Consider the following 21,405-nt stretch of genomic DNA (forward strand, 5'->3'; position numbering starts at 1 on the left):
CATAGAAAGTTATTATTGTAATGAGGAAAACAAAGACACATGCTCAGAAGAAGATGTAAATGTCAAGACGTCCATGAGCAAAACCCAAAGATATATGGGAAGTGGGTTCAAGATAAGAAAGAATTCATGAAGAATTCCAAAAAGAGCTTTAAAAACATATAAAAGAGGTAGAAGAAAAATTGGGAAAAAGAAATGTGCATGATGCATAAGAGTTATAAAAAAAACCTTAGAAAACTGCTGAAAAATAGAACTGGCCAAGTGGAATAGGAGGTACAGAAATCCACTGAAGAAAACAACTCCTTAAAGAGTACAACTGGCCAAATTGGGGGGAGGGGGGAAGAGCTGACAGAGGAAAACAATATCTTAAAAGTGATAATTGGGCAATTAGTAGCTAATGATTCTAGGATACAACAAGAACAAATCAAATAAAATTTTTAAAAAATGAAAAAAATAGAAGAAATTGTAAAGAATCTCATTGGAAAAACAACTAAGATGGAAAACAGATACAGGAGAGATATTTTAAGAATAACTAGACTACCTGAAAGCCACAATCAAAAGGAAGACATGGACAGCACCTTTCAAGAAATTATCAAGGAAAATTGTCTTGATATCCTGGAACCAGAGGGCAAAATAGGCCCTGAAAGAATCCATTGATCAGCTCAGGAAAGAGAATACCAAAAAAAAAAAAAAAGGAACAACAACCAAATTTTAGAACTATCAAGCCAAGGAAAAATACTGCAAGTATCCAGGAAGAAACAACTCAGTTATTATTCTAAGAAACAATCAGAAGGATGATTTCAGAAAGGCCTGGAGAGATTTACATGAATTGATATTAAATGAAGTGAATAACAAGAGAACATTGTACACAGCAACAAGATTATATGATGATCAATTCTGATGGACATGGCTCTTTTCAACAGTGAGGTGATTCAGGATAGTTCCACTATTCTTGTAAGGAAGAGAGTCATCTGCACCCAGAGCGAGGACTATGGCAATTGATTGTGGATCACAACATATTATTTTCACTTGTTTGTTACAATTTGCTTGCATTTTGTTTTTTTCTCATTTTTTTCCTTTTTGATCTGATTTTTTTTGTACAGCATGATAATTATGGAAATGTATATGGAAGAATTGCACAAGTTCAACACATGTTAGATTACTTGCTGTCTAGGGGAGGGAGTGGTGAAAGGGGGGAGAATGAAAAAATTTGGAACACAAGATTTTGCAAGGATGAATGTTGAAAATTATCTATGCATATGTTTTGAAAATAAATATTTTTTTTAAAAAAAGAAACAATTCAACTATCTGGGAGTCACAATAAGATTTACACAGGACTTGGCAGCCCCAACATTAAAGGAACAGAGGTCATGGAACATGATATTCCAGAAAGCAAAAAAGCTAAGACTACAATCAAGGATCAGTTGCCCTGCAAAATTAAGCAAAATACATCAAGGGAGGAAATGGTCATTCAATGAAATAGAAATATGTCCATTTTTCATAAGGAGAACACCACACTGAACCAAAAATTTGACCTCCAATATCAAAACTCAAGAGAAGCATAAACAGATAAAAAGGAAAAAGAAAGAACAAGGGATTCAATATAGCTAAATGGTTTTCATGCCTAATGGGAAAATTATATTTATAAGTCTTTAAAAACATATCACTAATAGTACAGTTAGAAAGAATATATATAGAGGTTACAGATATAAGGTAAATTTGAGGGACTAACGTAAAAAATAAAAAATGAGAACGAAGAGTATACTTGGTACAGAGGAAAAGGAGATGTAGAATGGTATAAATTATTCCCATGAAGAGGCATGAAAGACTTATTGCAGTGGAGGGAATATGGGTGGGGGGAGCCAATGATTATCACTTGAAACTTATTAACATCAATCTTGACTCAAAGAGCCAAGCAGTTGAATATAGAAACCTGATTTACCCAACAGAGAAGTAGGTGAAGAGAAGACTAAGTAAAAAAGAGGAGTGACAGGGATTGACAGAAATGAGGACAGATGGGGATATAGTAGAAGTTAAACATTGGTGAGGAAGAAAAATTAGAAAGGAGAGAGAGAGAAGACAAAAAGAGGAAGGAATGGACAGATGGAAATACACAATATTCATAACTGCAAATAGGAATAGGAAAACTCTCCCGTAAATTGGAAGCAGATAGCAGAGTGGACTAAAAAGCCAGAATCCTAAAACAATGTATTTATAAGACTCACATTTGAAGCAGAAATACACACAGAGTCAAAGTAAGCAACTGGATCAGAATCTATAATACTTCAGCTGAAAAAAAAATGGGGAGGGGATAGCAATCCTGATCTCAGCAATAAAAACAAAAATAGACCTAAATTAAAAGAGATAAGGAAAGAAACTACATCTTGCTAAAAAATACTAATATATATGCACAAAGTGGTAGAGAATTCAAATTCTTAAAGACATTTAAGTGAATTATAGAAAGAAATAGATAGCAAAATTATAATAGTGGGGAATCTCAACCATCACCTCCCAGAACTCAATAAATGCAACCACAATACAAACAAGAAAGAAACTACAGAGATAAATAGAATATTAGAAAAGTTAGATAAGAGAGAGCTTTAGAGAAAATTTAGTGAGAACAGCACATGATCCCCACACAAAAATAGACCATGTAATAAGTCACAAAAAACCTCAAAATCAAATACAAAAAAAGCAGAAATAGCAAATGTATTCTTTTCAGATGATAATGCAAAAAATGCATTCAAAAAAAGGAGAGGAAAGAGATTAAAGATTAATTCTAAACTAAACAATCTAATCTTAAAAATTAGTGAGTCACAGAACAAATCATATAATCAATAATTTCATTAAAGAGAAGAATAAAAAAGAGACAACATACCAAAATTTATGGGAGCCATCCAAAGTAGTTTTAAAGGGAAAATTTATTCTCTAGATTCATGCATCAACAAAATGAAAAAAGAACAAAAATTGGGCAAGCAATCCCCCAAAAAACAAAAAAGAAGAAATCAAAAATCCTGACTTGAATACCAAATTTGAAATCCTGAAAATATAAAGTGAAATTAATAAGATTTAAAGGGAAAATATTGAGTTATTAAATAAATCTAGGAGCTGCTTTTATGAAAAAAAAATGAATAAGATAGGCCATTGGTTAATTTGATTTTCTTAAAGAAAGAAGAAAATAAAATATCCACTATCAAAAATGAGAAAAGTAAAATCTCCACCAAAAAAGTTGAAATTAAACCTATCATCAGGAAATATTTCGCCCAATTTCATACTATTAAATCTGACAATCTGAACAAAATTTATGAATATGAAAATATAAATTATCTAAATTAACAGGTAAACCTTTGATTTTATCACAATTTTGATATAAATAGAAGTGCTTTCTAATTTCTCAAAACAATATAGGCAATTCTTCTTTTAACTCACTATTCAACTGTATTGTCTGTTTCAATATACAAACTTTTTGATAAGCCCTACAGGCTTGTTAACACATTCAGATTTCTGTGGAAATTTAAATAGCCAACTTTTTTTTTCCGCCAATGTAATTTGACATAGATGGAAAGGTCAAGCTTTTAGTATATCATTAAATTACTTAATTATTTTGTGCCTTATTTTCTGTCTTGGAGCAAGATAGGTAATAATAATAATATAAGTGATTTGTCTCAAAAGTGATAAAAGGTGTAATGAATTCACTTTTGGAAAAATGTTTTGAAATATATTTTTCAGTCTCTTTTAAAGAAAATACTTTTATTGCCATGATTCTCCCCAAAATGTACAATATGATAGCATTTCTTTCTTATATAACATACTTTAAGATAGCTTGATCTGACTTTAATTACAATATTGATTTAGTTAAAATCATTCTTCTATCCCACAAAAAAGTAATATTTAATGTTTTGGATGCCACCACATGTCCCATTATAAAGATGTTAAATGCACATTACTTTTTCATCAGAATCCAAAGTATGTATGTTTAGTGTTAAATTAATCTTTACACCCACAACTCTATTAAAAAATACTGGAAAGAGACTCATATTTTCAAAATCATTCCAAGAATATTTAATTATGAAACTAGAAAGAGGATTAGAAAGAGGACAGATGAAAAAAACTGAAAAAGATTTTTTAAGAAACTCATTTCCTTAAAAGACAGTGGAATTATTATATTTATTTTCCAATGTCAGTCTGCAATGTGCTGCATGAGAAAATAAAAGTGGCACCAGAAAAAGATATTAGTTCTATGGTGTCATTTAAAGATAAAATAGAGCTAAGAACAATACGTTTTTCAGATTTTCTACAAATATTAAACAACTACAAGTCCCCATCCAAGATAATTGCCCACAAACCAAGTTGGCAAAGACTGTAAGAACTAACTTATATATATAAACCCTCCAGAAATGAAACCAAAAGACATAATAAAGTTGTAATTAAACAGAAATATGGTTTATAGTTTTCTACAGAGAGTGATATTGATACAGTTGGTTTAATTATCTCACTGAAAGTAACCAGAAATATCATTTGTTTATTTTACTTTATAGTAATAATGATGAATATAAGTTTAAAAAAAAGATTACCCATAAAGATGATCTGGGCTATTTATACAACAAAAATAAGTTACCAAGAATGAAAATAGGAGATGAGTTCTATTCTTTCACTTAAATTCCAGTCCTACAACACAAACTGCATTTTGAAAATTATGAACTGGATTTCCTATAGGCAATTAACATTCCAAAATGGAACTAATATTTCCCCCTCAATCATCCCTTCTTCCTAAGATCCCTTTAAATGTCAAAAGCATTCATCATTTTGGATACTCAGCTTTAGAACTTCAGTGTCTTCCTTGACATTATAACCCAATATCTATATAACTAACGGTTGCTAGATCTTATAATTTCTATCTTCATAAAATCTCTCAATATATTCTTTTTTCTCCATTCATAATGCCATCACTCTAGATCAGGCCTTTATCATCTCTCAACTGTTTTTATCACCTTCTGAAATAAGTTTTAAAATACTAACTTCACAGACAGAGAGACACAGAGAATATCATGCATGATTTATTAGCCACCATTATAAAACAGCAGAGAATTTAAAATAGTAATCAAGAAGGCAAAGAATATAGGCTTATAATCAAGAATAACATATTTAGTAAAACAGAGTATTAATTTTCCAGCAGAAAATTAATAGATCTTTAATAAAATAGAGGACTTCCAAACATTCCTGATGAAAAGACTAAAACTACAGAAAAATATTGACGTTCAAATACAAAAATAAAGAGAAGTATAAAAGGTAAACAGAAATGAACCCTGATAAAAATCTAAATGAGGATACACTGCTTACATACAAATCAATAAAATTACACATGTGTTTTCTATGAACACATAACATCAGATTTCATGAAGATTGTCCATTTAGACAAGTCCTGGTAGTGGTTCTGTTATGATTCAATGACCTTAAGAAAAGAATGGAAAGAAAGAAGAATAGGGAAGCAAAGGAAAGAGAAAGGAAGGTTAACAAAAATGATCTCATATATTTAAGTTGTACAAGTAGATATTTATAGAAATGTGGAGGAGGAAGTAGGGGGAGTGGCTGTCCTCTTATAAAGAGAGTATATATATATATATGTGTGTGTGTGTGTGTGTGTGTGTGTGTGTGTGTGTGTAAACATACATATGAGGATACAGTGCTTACATACAAATCAATAAAATTACACATGTGTTTTCTATGAACACATAACATCAGATTTCATGAAGATTGTCTTACATGAAGATGTAAACATACATATACACATACACATCTACATACATACAGAGTTGAATGCAGAAAGCCATTTCTTTCAATGGGAAAAATAGACAAGAAAGGGGGAAAGGGGGAGGAGAATTAAACAAAGGAAAGATTAAAGAATGGATTAATCCTAAGCAAAATAAATTTCTAAGAATATGTAAAAGTATGCTTGACATTTTAAGATGACAAAGAATGTAAATTTAAGATAGTATACATAAATTGGGAAATGGTTAAACATGTTATGGTACATAAATGTGATAGAATACTATTGTGATGAATTCTTATCAGTATAGCCAAAGGACTAATAAAGAAACATATTACCTACTTCCTGATAGGGAGATGAAGGACTCAGAATGTAGAATGAAACAATTTCTTATGGACAATAGCACATATGAAAATGTGTTTTGATTGACTTTACATTTTTGTAATAGGTTTTGTTTTCCTTGTATTGTCAATTGAAATAGGAGACTGACAAGATAAATATTGGCTGATTTAAAAAAAAATTTTTTTAAGCATTAATTTAGGTGTAGAAAGTTCATCCAGTCTAATGTGACCTGATTTTATAGATCAGGAAACTGAGGCCCAAAAATGTTAAATAACTTGTCTTAGATCATAGGAGAAGTAAACATCAGAGAGGGATTATAAATTCAGATCTTCAGACTATACAGTCATTGCTGCCTTCCATTGTACCACACTTCTTTGTAGGTGACCTGGGAAATGAACTATCATATTATTTTGTTTCTCTGAAAAACTTTCTTCTAAGTCTTACAGAACTGACTTAAAATATCTTTTTGGAATGTACCCAACTAACAAATTGGGAGTGCCTGTATATTAAAGTTTTCAAATAGATTTATCTGTTACTTCACAGGAAAAGGTCAACTCAGAGTCACCAAGACAGAAACATATTTGAAAATAAATGCCAAGGAATGTATGAATCTCAAGAATTTCTGCTAAATTATTTTTTAGTTCAAGACAAATGAGTAGAAATAAATTTCATTTTCTTCTTTTCTCTTTCAGGTTGATCTCACTAACTCCCATGGGTCCAATTGTCACCTCAATGTGAATGGCTCACAGAGCAAGTCCATATCTTTCTCCTGAATTCTGGCCTCACATCACTTTTACTGTTCACTGGACATCTTCGCCTAGATATTCTACAGCCATCTAAAAGTCAATATTTCCCAAACAAACTCATTATCTTACCCTGAAAAATCTACCTACTTTCCAATTTCTTTTAACATACTTCTATTCACCCAGGTTCACATTTTGGAAGTCATTCTTAACTATTCTTCCTCTCTTGTCTTTCATATGCAATCACCTACCAAAGTGTCAAGTTTAATTCCACAACAGCTCTTTTATCGTTTTTCTTCTCTCATTTAATATATAACTACTTTAGTTCAGGTCTTCATCATCTCTTTCAGGGACACTTGCAATAGGCTCCTATTTGATTTCCCTACCTCCAGTCCCTTTCTCTATTATCCATCCTGAAAAATATTTTCCTGAAACACATATCTATCCATTTAACTCCCTACTCAAGAAGAATGAATGGCTTCATATTATGGAATGTAGGATAAGACATAAACTATTTTGTTTGGTATTTAAAACTCTTCATAATCTAGTACTGTCTTTCTGGACTGGCTGCATTCCCATTACCTCTCCCTTATCCCATTGCCTACTCTTTACTTTCCAAAACTTGTATATGTTCTTCCATATACAGTATGTAAAATTATGTCTCCTGGCTCTTTATTTGTGCCCAAGTAGTCCCTTATACTTGGAACACTTTCTTTCCTCCTCATTTCTGTCTTGCAAAATCCTCAGCTTCATTCAAAATATGATTTATGTTAGATCTCTTACATTAGGTCTTCCTTATATCACCAGCTTCTTCATTCTTCACTACCAATAACCCTCCCTCCCCCAACAAATTGTGTATGTATGTGTGTGTGAATCAAAGTATCTTTTATAACAAAAAGACATTTGCAAAGTTTTATTTTATATAATTCTGGATTTTCACATATTTTATTTTATATATGTCCTTAAATCAAGCCACTCATACATGGGAAACTCTTCCTATAATTATTTTTTCTTATCACTGAGAAATCTTTTATGCAAAGAAGCAGTATATTACAGCATATTACTGTACTGGCAAGAATTAAAGTTAAGAAGTGATTTTCAATGACACTATCAAAAATTAATAGTAGTGTTATTGTGAAAAATTAACTTAACCTTTCAATCACCCAACTTCCTCATCAGTAAAAACGGGCTAATAATAATATCTGTCTTACATAATTCACAGGATTGTTGAAGTGATGAAATGAAATCAGGTCTGTATGGTACTTTAAAAAGCCTAAAGCAATACTTAAATGCCACCTGCTATTAACATAAAACACATACAATTTCTCCATAGGATACTTTCTTTTAAGTATGGAGCTCCTATAGAAATACAAAGTACTATGCACATAAAAGAGTATACAGTTACTTTTAAGAGTACCACTATAATGAAAAATGGGAACAACTAGACAAATTTAAATCACTTTTGTACTCCTTAAATAACTAATATATTATTTAGGCATTATATAATTACTTTCCACATTTTCCTTACCCACCCATCACTTTTTTCCTACTTGGTTATTTAGATACTTTGTTACTTTGTTCAATATCTGAACCTCTTTTTACTATTCATAAATTTCTAAATTTCATTATTCTATACAATAAATTGTTGAACTTTGAATTCAGTTTGTTTATAGCTATGAAATACTTTGCCTTACCTGGGCTGGAATATAAAATTTCATTCAGAATGAAATGAATAATTTTGAAATTGTACTTTAGGCAACTAGCATTAAATCAATACCAATTTTGTGCCAAATATAGTGCCATACCTTGAGGGAAATAAGAAAGAACCAAAAATAAAGCAACCCTCAAATAATTGCCTTTTCCTTTTATTTGCCTACCCATCACATTGGTTTTGTTATTGTTTGGGGTTTTTTTGTCTTTTGTTTTTCTTCCTGGTTAATTAGAGCTTTTATGGTATATTAAGAATCAGCACCTTTTTTTGATCTTAATGAATTGAAAAATCCTACAATCCTGTAAAAATGATGATGTTTACAAACTAACCTTACAAGAAAAATAATTCTAAAAGTAATATAATAACAATAAATATTCTGACAAATTTTTAAATTTGGATTTTATTTAGTGCAAATTAAAATGCAAGCAAAAGTTTTTTAAGTAATGAGAGTATGTCTATATACCATACTTGGATTTCAAATATTCTAATAGTGATAATGAAAATTAAGAATATTTGAACTATCTTGAAAACTGCACTGTTCCCAATATAATCTTTTTTTGATCATTGAAAAGGAATTTCTTGATCTATCAGTTTCTCATTCTAATTTGAATAGCTATTAAATATAATGTTAGAATTATATTAATTGAAATTTCTGAATGACAGAGTACCTAATGAATCAGTTGTTTTATTTTGTTTTTCCCACAAGAAAAGAAAGAAAAATCCAAACAATAAAAATAACTTATTTACATACAAATTCTGTCTTTGTAAAAGTGTTAAAGGATACTAGAAAAAGTAATTAGATAGCAGTTATCATTATTTTCGTGAATTAAAAAAAAAAAGTAAACCAGCATAGAATCGGGGACATAAAGCTGGCCTTGGAAGAAGAATACTTGGTTTCCAAATCCTACCTCTATAAATACTGACTTAGACAAGTTACTTAAACTCTCCATGTTCTAGGAACATGTTCATGTAAAACTTCAAATTGCAGAGAATGAGCCAATCTACTTCTACCAGTGGTAGAATAAATTCCCTCAGTGGAAGTTTCTTATACCAGTTAAATCACAAGTCTAATCTCCATCCCTATTCACACATAGTCATAAAAGCTTCAGATTGTATGTTTTTTTTTTTTTTTTAAAAAAAGACATGTCCTGGCTTTTACCCCATTATTCCTTTCTTCCCCTGTGGAAGAACAACACCTGCTTGATGATACAGCTGCATCTAAGTCCCATTATAGCTTTTGGCAGCAATTGCTCCCAGGAGTATTGCCTGACTTAAGACCCAAGTTGTTTGGCTTTTTCTTGATGTAGCTTCATATAGAAAAGGAGAAACATCCAACCATTAAAGGGGACAAGAAAATTAAATACACTCTTTCTGTTCCTCTATTCAAATCTTTTTTACTCAAATGAATAAAAGTGTAATGTGAGGGATATACTTCATAACCACAGAACTGTAAACCCAAAATTTCTCTTGTATAATGGAGAAAATGCAGGTTAAATTATTGGAGTTTTAACTATACAAGAAATTTTTATGCCAGTTTCCAACCCATCTCTCCTTAACACCCCATGAAGTTATTCAGGGGTTTAGGAATAAAACAGAATGAAATGCAATAAACTGAGAGAGGGTTTCATGTAGTTAAGGGAGAATTAACCATTGTAGAGATACTTCCAGTCTGAAAGGAGGATATTTGCTCAATTTCCAAATATCTATTTTAATAAAAACTTAAATTCATTCTAGAAAGAATAATGATCAAGAAGTCCAATGAAAAAGTACAGTATGACTTCTTCCTTTCCAAAATACATAAAAAGTCAGCCACAAATTTACTATGAAGATTCATTTAGCATGATTATGCCTATTCATTATAAGATTTTTCTTTCTACCATTTTAAAGAATGATTTTACATTATGATGTATAACTATGATGTTAATTATTACAACTATGATGATAATAATGGATGCTATTGAAACATGTTTTTCTTTAAATACACAGAAATGTACAGAATGAAAATCAGAAAGCATAAACAGGTTAATTTTGAAATCACATCAGTTGTTTTTTTTTTTAATCAAATATTATGAAATAGGAATTCACAGGGTAATCCTCTCTCTCTTTTTTTAAAAAGTATTTTCCTACATTAATAACTAGTATTTGTAACTGGCAAAAATGTATGAGTAGCCATAAGGCCAAGGAATTTTTGATAAAGGGGAAGAGAAGATGAGGAAAATTAATAGGAAATGCTTCTTCTTCTAAAGAGATAACAGGAGGAGAAGCCCTTTGGTAGCTCTTTTGGTAGAACGCAAGGTTAATTGGAAATCTTGAGAAAACTGAAAGGAAATAGAAACAGTATTTTAGTGGAAATTGGCTAGGTTAATTTAAAAGATGTGAGTTTTAGTTCCAATTCTGCCTCTGCTATTTCTTATTTGATCTTTAGCATATCATTTAAATTTATTATGTCAGGTGTTTCATCTTTAAAAAGAGAACTATTTTATAGATGAAGAGAATAGAGTTTTTGAAACTATACAAAATGAGAAAGAAATTAGAAAAGTGTGAAGATTTTACAAAGTTCATATTAATCTGGGGTATGGGGTGCAAAGATCAGTCTGAATTAAAAACTTTGGGCATTTTTCCTGTGGGTTAGTGAGATTGCTCACACATTTTAGAAAAGCAGCAACAGGGTTCCTAAAGCTATATTTCTAACTTATCTTTCTCTATCACTGGTAGTATCATTTGTAAAGTCCCATTTCTAGAGGCTGGGTGGAATAGATATCATTAAAATTTACTTTCATGCTATGTGGAAAAACTATGGAACTAGAAGGAACCTTACTACCATCTAATCCAGTGGTTCTCAAAGTCTAGTCCAGAGCATCCTGAGGAATCTCTGAAATCCTTTCAGGGAGTCTATAAATTCATAATTGGTTTTTATTTTTAAAGTGATCAATATCTATAACTACAACCCACATAAACAAAAACTCTTTGGACAGATTTTCAATCATTTTTAATAGGATAAAGATATTGAGAACAAAAGTTTGAGGACCACTAAAATCCATAACAGTATGAAATATCAAACTATATTATAAAATAGTTATCATCAAAACCATTTTGAACAAGTTAAAAATTAAAAAAGTTGATAAGTTAGATAAATGAGGCATATAACCATAAGCAATCAAACATGATGGCACAGTCTTTGAACACAAACTAAACTTCTGGGAAAATTGGAAAGTAGTCTGGCAGAAAAAAAGTTTAGATGAGACTATCATAATAAGTATTCAAATAAGCTGCTTAATAGATTCAGCATCATCATGCCTGAAATTGTTTCCTGTAGAGGGTTGAAACTCTTGAATCGTTGCACTGAGGACGGTTCGAGGACTTAGGGCTAATTACTGACTGGATAATACTCTATGGGCATATGTTTGGAAAATGGCCCTTCCCACTATCCTACGCTGGCTCAATGATTGGTGTATACAGAAGATTGCAAGAGGAACTAGGGGGTGGAGTAAGACTAGCCAGAGTCACTTTGGCCACAGACTAGGGAGAAGGTGGTCACGGAGATTCTGCTTCCATCCTATTCGATCCTGCATCTAAAGACCAAGAATAAAGACTAAGGACTTTTGCTTATCCTGACTCCGGCTGATTCTGGCGTGTCCTGGGTGCTAGCACAGTCATCAAAGTTTCCCCCCTTATCTCTACCTCTTAGAAGCTCTGACTCCCTTCAAGATTCAGATCAAGTGCCACTTTTATAGTAGACTTTTCCCTGTTCCTATAAATATGAGTGAATCTCTCTCTAAGATTAACTATTATCTACTTAATTTATGATGTGCACAAACTGTGTGTGTGTGTGTGTGTGTGTGTGTGTGTGTGTGTGTGCACGCGCGCATGTATCTGTGTATCCAATGTCTACTCCATTACAATGTAAGTTTTTTGAAGTGGGGATATTTTCTTTTTCTCTGCATATCCAGCACATAGCACAATTCATTACTCACAACAAATAAATAATAAATGCTTGTGATAAAAATAATGAATAATCAGGGAAGGAAAGGAGATACCTATCAGAATTATGGGTATGTAAAAACAACAAACAAGGAATACATATTATCATAATAATAAAATTGAAATGACTTCACAAAAGGAGAATCAGTACAGATGGAATTAGGAAGAAAACAGAACTGGAAAAAATTGGAAACAATTTTCTTTGATAAAAGTCTAATATAAAAAGATATATTGGGAATTTATGTAACTATATATATTAGTCATTAAGCTATATATACATATTCAGCAGATATAAAAAGGTAGTAGATGTTAAGAATAGTGATTCAAATAAAATAAAAAAAGAAAAGAACAGCAGTGAAACATAATACACAGAAGGGAGAAGGAATGTCTGAAAAGGAAAACAGATCCCTGTTAGAACTCTTATGTTTAAGTTTAAATATTTTAAAATTACAGTAAGCCTTTTGGAATACCCTGTGTGTATATATGTATATAGATAAATAGATAGACAGATAGATAGATAGATGGTAGATAGATATCGATATATAGAAATACATTGATACCTATATCTATGATCTAGATAGATATATCAAATTAAAGAAGTTGTGCCTAATGGAGGATCATTATAGTAATCCTCTTTTATCTCATTGTTTGTACAGAGAAACATGTTTATAGATGCTTAGGTTTATCATTTTAAAAGCAACATCTAATAATAAAAAAAAATCATATAAATCAATTCCTTCATTTTACAAATGAAAAAAACTGAAGTTTAAAGAGGTGACCTTGTCACAAAGCTGGGTAGTTAAAAACCTAGGACCATTAGAACCCATTTCTTCTAAACCCAGTACTCTATATAATATTCTTATTGTCTCTCCCTCCCTTCCTCCCTGCCACCTTCCTTCTCTCTTTGCCTCTGTCTTTCTGTCTCTCTGTGTCTCTCTTTCTGTCTATCTCTATCTCTGTCTGCTCTGCTCTCTGTGTCTCTAATTCTCTCTCTATCTTGCCCTCCTTCTTTTATTATCTCTCTGTCCCTTCTTCCTTCCCTCTCTCTCTCTTTTTCTCCTCTTCCTTCTTCCCCCTCTTCCCCTAGATCATTCATGCAATCATGTAGGGTTCTTTGGAATATGCTCCTTAGTTTTCTGCATCCCTATAAAGATAAGCCATGAATCCCCACAAAGTTAATGAATAATGGGCTCTACACTTTGCTGCCACACTTATCCAGGTTTTCTTTTATTAGTCCTAGGTGGCTACACATGCCTGAGAACACATTAGATAAGGTTCATTATCTAAGGTAGAGGGGGAATCATTCCTTTCCAACACATCCCTGTTTCATGCCAACAAATAACTGGCTGTAATATCACCCGGGGGGCAAATGATGAGTAATCAGAAGACAGGAAATGAGTCCCTCAGAAATCAGAAGGGAGTTTAATAAAAAAAGAATATGAAGTGTTGAAAACAGTAGAGTTTCAGGAAGAGTGCATTGAGAGTAGGAAATGGCTGAAGTGGTTAAAGAAGAAGCAGAGTACTTAAAGTATAAGTCATAAATGGAGGTAAAGAATAGTTTTATTTCTGCTTTTGTATCCCTAATATCTACATAGTGCCTTATAATTAATACATGCTGAAAATTATGTTATATTAAAGCAAAAATTGATTGTATTAGGAAAAAAGAGTCTGCTTAAAACAGACTCATGTACATATATATATATACATATATATATATATATATATGTATATATATATATATATGTAAATTCATATATCGCTGATGATAAGCAGTCTTTTACATGGTTGTCAAATTGTTCAAATATTACTTTTTGGGCGTTTCTGCCAGTCATATGCAGAAGCATAATTGTCACTTTTTCTCCTAAAATAAGGGAATGTATGTCAGGGAGGGAGAAAGGTGAAACTTGCTGTTTTAATTCATTATTGTTGCTAATTGAATAATAGTCTCAGTAGTCTATGAGCTGCTATTAACAACTTCTAAATTTTGATATCTCAGAACAATGTTTTAATCACCCTACTTTGTTATGGTCATAGTAAGAGGATTTATAGAAAATATCAACTCTACTGAATGAGTATTCTGAGAGAAAATTATATGGAATATTATGTAACATGGATTCACAATTAAAAGATAATAGTGGGAAAGGAACAGAAAAAAAAGGAAAAGAAGAGAAGCAAAAGGATGGAAAAGAAGAAATAATTTCATGCAGCAGAAGAACAATTCTAAATATTTTGTTGCAGAATTATTAAATTTTGTTGATTTATTTATTTTGAAAATGACAACTTCAACAAAGCAGGAGAGGAATTTGTTTTTGTTTTTGTTTTTTTTAAAATATAACCTCCCCTAATCTGCCTTCCCTTCTAACAATCCTCTCCTTCCAGGGAATTATTTTTGCTGTTAATAGAAATGAATTAACAAATTTTATGACTAAAATAAAACAAATATAGATCTTCAGCAAAACCCAGATTTTATGAAAATGAAGGGTAAGAAAGGCAAAAATCATCTTACAGTGAAATTATACTGGCATTCAAAACCTAAGATTGAAATGTTAAAAATTATTGTAAGTCAAAAGTGCAGTGATTTATATAATGTATGATTACAGTTAGAGTTTATAGGAATAGTAAATTTTACTGTATGCCCATACTATGACTGTTAAATGTGATTTCCCCTCACAAATTTTGGAGTATAGATAGAAATGAGCTGTTTATGAAAATATTTGACAGAAGCTAGAAGCAAGATAGCAAATTATGGACTACCCACCTCAACTGTATATATACCTAAAGGAAAACATTAAAATATTTTTAACCATCAAATATCACAGTCAAAAGGATAGAATTGAGGTTAAATTCACTTCAAAAGCAATGCTTAAAGGCAAGTCAAAACAGACATTTTATATTTTCCAAAGAAAGCTTAAGACTTACCTTCACAAAGTTTTTGTTTTATTACTTCTCTTATTTTGGAAATTGCAATGTAATCTTCCACATAAAAAACATAGGTTGATGAAGGTTTATTGGCAATTGCTCTAAGTTCAGCATCTTCAGTTTCTGAACCAACACCAATGGCAAACAAAGTTATTCGATTGTCTCTTGCAGCTTCTGCTGCATCTTTCACTTCATCTTGGGATTTGCCATCAGTAAGAACAACTGCTATTTTAGTTAGAAATCTTGGTGATTTAGCAAAAAGATGGTCAAGGGCAAACTGAATAGCTTTTCCTGTCCTTGTATTCCCACCCAAGTAATGAAGAGATTCCATTGCTTCCATTAAGTTCTCTCCAGAGTGGTGGCTTCCCAGAGGAATCTCAAGTACAGGATAATCACTATACTGAACCACACCAACTTGAATAAATTTTGGTCCTATATCAAAATTATTTGATATATTTACAAGCCATTTTTTAACTATTTCAAAGTTTTCTGGGCCAACACTATAGGAACCATCTAAGATGAACACTAAGTCTGTTGGAGCTGTTCTGCAACCTAAAACAGAGAGAGAGAGAGAAAGAGAGAGAGAGAGAGAGAGAGAGAGAGAGAGAGAGAGAGAGAGAGAGAGAAAACATATGTATAATGTTATGTCAGTATCCAAAAAACAAAACAAAAAGAAAAATCAGGTGATTTTAGAAACATCACAATATATAACAACACTTATAAAAATTCATACAACAATTGTGCTGTAACAATTCTGCTTGGAGGTGAAGGGGTACTTGATGGTTATTGAAAAAGATGGGAATAAACTGATAGAAAGCCAAAAAAAGTTTTGCTATATAATAATTGCTTGTGTGATAGTTGCCTCAAGGAATGATTACACTATTTTAAAGGAGAAAGTATTTCATTGTTTTCTGGAACAGTATTGCAAAAGAATGAAGAGAAAAAAGGAAGGAAGGAAAAAAGGAAGGAAGGAAGGAAGCAAGGAAGGAAGGAAGGAAGGAAGGAAGGAAGGAAAGGAGGATGAGAGGGAGGGAGAAAGTGAGGAAGGAAGGAAGGAAGGATGAGAGGGAGGGAGAAAGTGAGGAAGGAATGAAAGGAGGATGAGAGGGAGGGAGAAAGTGAGGAAGGAAGGAAAGAAGGATGAGAGGGAGGGAGAAAGTGAGGAAGGAAGGAAAGGAGGATGAGAGGGAGGGAGAAAGTGAGGAAGAAAGGGAGGGAAAGAGGAAAGAAGGGAGGGGAGGATGAAGGGAGGGAGACCCACAGATAGGGAAAGAGGGAGGATTTATTAAACTCCTATACTGTGCCAGAGAGGATACTAAATACAAATATTATTTCAATTAATCATCACAGCAATAGCAATAGGTAGATGTTATTATTATCCCTATTTTGTGATTGAGAGAACTGAAGCAAATACAAGACCACTGACTTGCCCAGGGTCATACAGCTAGTGTCTGAAGCTTCATATGACATCAAGTCTTCTCAGCACTTTATCCATTGTGTATCCAACCTTCCTCTGCCACGCTTTTAGGCAGTTTATGGGATTGAGAGCCAGATTGTCATGGACTAAATCCTAGCCCCTACACTCATTGACTATGTCAACTTGGACAAATCACTCTAATCCTTAATAAAATAAAGATTATGATAGCCATAATATTCAGTTCAGAGGATTATTGTAAATTCCAAATGAAATAATATAAATATGTTGCAAATCCCATAATATATAAATGTAGGATATTCTTTTTATTATTACTTTATCCTTATTCTCAGTGGCATGTTTGCTCCTTCTACTGGTACATACTCTAATCCATTCATATGTATCTATTCTTTTTTATTTTTGTCCCAAGTTCTTCCATAGAGGATCTATCCAGCACACTTGTCTTCTTCCTCTGAACCTTTTGTTCTTTTGTTATTAGCCTTACAATACCATCACCATCAATTTTGTTCTTACAATGACAACATCCACCTTCTATACTAGCTATATATGTGCCTGGTAATGTGAAGGATTTTTAGTTTGATCTTGGCAAGTGACACGGCATTCTGCTAAAAGTAGAATCAATGTGCATTGGTACTTGGTTGACTTATTCTCAAAAATCCTCAGTAACTTTAGACCTTTACTAGACTGCCTTAACTTTACTCCAATAGCACACCCTAACTGTTTTCTCATATGATGTGGTAAAAAAAAAAGAGTATTGGCTTTTAAGGATAGGGATTTGCAGTGCACCTTTACTATTTCCTCCCTCTGTAACTTTAAGTCTTTGCATTTAACCTCTCAGATCCTCTCCATTTTTGAAAATCAAGGATTTGGATTCTGTGACATCAAACATCCCTTCCAGTTTACAATCTGTGATCTTCTTATCCTCCTCTAGTATCTTCCCAATTCTTATCCACCATTCATTATACTCACAGATTAATCTTCCTTACTTCCACAGATCTGATCATGTCATTCCAGTGCTCAGAAACTTTTAGTCCCATAGACTACAAAATGATATTTAAACCTTCCTATAGTCTACAGAATACTATTTAAATTATTTAGTCTGTCATTCATATCCATTCATATCCAAAATTTAACTCCCAGCTGCCAATTTGGCTCTTTCCTTCCCCTCTATTACTCTTTTTTCTTATGCTCTACACTACATAGAGCCTAGTCTAATCACCTTTTTCATAAGCATATCTCACATTTACTCATCTTTATGTTTTTGTTTATACCACTAATCATATCTGAAATGTAGTACTTGTTACTCATTGCATTCCTACTCTATAAAACTTCTTCAATTGCCCTAGTAATTAGAGGTCAGAAGTGATTTCTTCATTTTTTTGAAAATCATGACACTCAAAATAGTCTGATTTGTATCACTGTTATATGTGTACATTTCTTATCTTCTCCACTGGACTGTAATCTCCTTAAGGCAAGGGGACATTTTAAAAATTATCTTTGAGTTTCCATCAGTACATTTTTCTGCACACAAATTTTGGTTGAATTAAATTGAACCAGTCATATTATCCAAAAGTCTATTTTCTGATATGATATTGTTTCTGTTAAGTATAACATTCACCATTATATGGTCAAATAATATAAATCACTATTAATCAGAGAAATGCAAATTAAGACAACTCTGAGATACCACTACACATGTCTCAAATTGGCTAAGATGACAGGAAAAGATAATGACGAATGATGGAGGGGATATGGGAAAACTGAAACATGATACATTGTTGGTGGAACTGTGAATGGATCCAACCATTCTGGAGAGCAGTTTGGAACTATGCTCAAAAAGTTATCAAACTGTGAATACCCTTTGATCCAACAGTGTTTCTACTGGGCTTATATCCCAAAGAGATACTAAAGAAGGGAAAGGGACCTGTATGTGCCAAAATGTTTGTGGCAACACTCTTTGTACTGAAACTGAGTGGATGCCCATCAATTGGAAAATGGCTAAATAAATTATGGTATATGAATGCTATCAAATATTATTGTTCTATAAGAAATGACCAGCAGGATGATTTCAGAAAGGTTTGGAGAGATTTCCATGAACTGATGCTAAGTGAAATGAGCAGAACCAGGAGATAACTATACATGGCAACAAGACTATATAACGATCAATTCTGATGGATGTGGCTCTCTTCAACATTGGGATGATTCAAACCAGTTCCACTTGTGCAGTAATGAAGAAAGCTATCTACATCCAGAGAGAGAACCATGGGAACAGTATGGAACACAACATAGCATTCTCATTCTCTCTGTTGTTATTTGCTTACATTTTGTTTTTTTTTTTCTCAGTTTTTCTTTTTCTTCCTTCTTGTTCTGATTTTTCTTGTGCAACAAGATAACTGTATAAATATGTATACATTTATTGGCTCTAACATGTATTTCAACATTTTTAACATGTATTGAACTACCTGCCAGCTAGGGCAGTGGGTAAGGAAAAGGAAGGGAAAATTTGGAACAAAAGGTTATGGAAAGGTCAATGTTAGAAAAATTACCCATGCAAATGCTTCGTAAATAAAAAGCTTTAATAATAAACAATAAAAAATAAAAATAAATTATTCACCATTATACAATGTACCTTTACTAGATCAACATATTACATTTGAAAAATTCAAAATACCCAATTACTATTAAAGCTTTTTCCCCAAAAAAATTTGCCTTTAATTCTACTATATATATGTATATATATATATATGTAAATATGTATATATAATCTACTAACAATGCCTAAATGTAGCAACAAAATGCACTGCAGATTGTAATACTGCATCCACCTGATATACTATCTTTCAAACCAATTCTGGGAACATTCTAGTGGTGAGGACATCACAAATAGAATTATTCCATGAGAAAGTTCTATAGTGATTGTTGCTACTGAGCCTGCACACACCTCACACAACAAAATGCCACTATTATTTCTGGAAATAAGACAAAAATTAAAGGTAATATTTTGCTTATGGGAAGTACAATAAGAGTGCTATTCAATGTTTATATTTTCCAAATATTGTGAAAAATCCTAATGTGTAAACCTACCCCTTGTTCACACATCATCTCACTTTGTGGTTGTTGATGTTTTTCCCTCCAGAGTGATGAAATATAGTTGGCAGTCTCCAATATTGTTGCCTGTTTCCCACCCACAGCCACAAAGTATATATTTCATTTCTACATGGTTAGCCAATAATATGGGTGCAAAAAATATTTACTATCATCACTATTCCCAAATTCTGAGCAAGCCTATAAAGTCTAGAAGACTTCTAAAATTTCAGCATATATATGTCAAGTTTGCCAATGGTATGATTTTATCAGTTTGATATATAAACATTAAAATTTTTCCCCATAGGGACAAATGGTTATTTTTCAAAGTCTAAAAAGCCAAAACTCAGAGTAGTGGTGCTGAGATTTGAAAGAGTGTTACTTTTTAAACCATGATTTAAAAACATGGTTGCAACTAGATTTCCCAGGAGATCATTAACAGACATCATTACTTACAGCCCTATATTTCTGAAGCAGTTCTTGCTACATTTAACTTAGGACTTAAGGATGAGTGAATTTTATGGGCTCCATCTCAAGGTTACTTCTGAGAGTCATCTCATAGACATGAAATACAATGGAATAATGCATATATTTCAGATCTTGCAATGTGGAAACAGATATAATATGGATTAACTCCCTTAAGACTGTGTCAGAAATCCTTCAGTTTGGGTTTCTGGGAATTTTTTATTTCAAATTGTAGTAAAAATAAATTGTGCAATCATCATTCTTACTTGATCTTATTTCACCATCTTCAGCTGATACAAAATCCTGAAGCAAAAAAATTAGAATTACTTGAAGATATTTTGTGTGGTGAGCCATATAAGCGATTTAGTCCTGAATAAAGTCTTCTTTACCTAGGGAAAAATCAAATGTAAAAAAATTTAGTTCCATAAGAATAGCTAAGAAACCTTATGATATAGTGGATTCTTGTCAAGAAGAGGAGAGTTCAGTTTTGCTTCTGACACAAACTGGCCATGTGATCATGGAGCAATCATTTAACTTCAAGTCAACAACTTAACTTGACTGGAACTAAGGTTCCAGTCAACTTCTAAGAGCATAAATTTCAAAAGAGATGGCAGTTCACATCAACGTGGGAGAGGTTTATCAAAATTCCAGTTGAAATTATTCATCCAGAATAAGAAATCAAAATAAGTAAACCAACCATCACAAAGTCCAGTATTTCCTTGTAATGATCAGTTCTTTCTTCCTAATCACAAAGTAGCCAGGTGAACACTTTCATTGCTATTAGTTAGCTTTCACTGTTTGCTAACTTTCACTTTTTCATACAAATTGAAAAGAGTAAACCTGACCCATCCCTAAAAACATCCACATATTAAATTGAATTTTTATTTAGAATATATTTGTACATATTTTTGATGATGACTTCTGTCTGGAGAATTTCTAAAATTAAACAAATAAACAAAAA

At 32.2% G+C, this 21,405-nt stretch overlaps 1 protein-coding gene across 1 annotated transcript in view; it reads right to left on the minus strand.

The window, feature by feature from the left end:
* The window catches only part of COL21A1 (collagen type XXI alpha 1 chain), a 245,391-nt gene that overhangs the window by 142,478 nt on the left and 81,508 nt on the right, over positions 1 to 21,405 (minus strand). Inside the window, exons 2-3 of the mRNA XM_051997183.1 lie at positions 20,711 to 20,833; positions 15,461 to 16,012 (exon numbers count right to left, since the gene is read on the minus strand). Of these exons, the coding sequence (XP_051853143.1) occupies positions 15,461 to 16,012; positions 20,711 to 20,798 (640 nt within the window). The 5' untranslated portion in view covers positions 20,799 to 20,833. The remainder of the gene's footprint in view (positions 1 to 15,460; positions 16,013 to 20,710; positions 20,834 to 21,405) is intronic.

This window comes from Antechinus flavipes, chromosome 4 (assembly GCF_016432865.1).
Source record: "Antechinus flavipes isolate AdamAnt ecotype Samford, QLD, Australia chromosome 4, AdamAnt_v2, whole genome shotgun sequence".
NCBI lineage: Eukaryota > Metazoa > Chordata > Mammalia > Dasyuromorphia > Dasyuridae > Antechinus > Antechinus flavipes.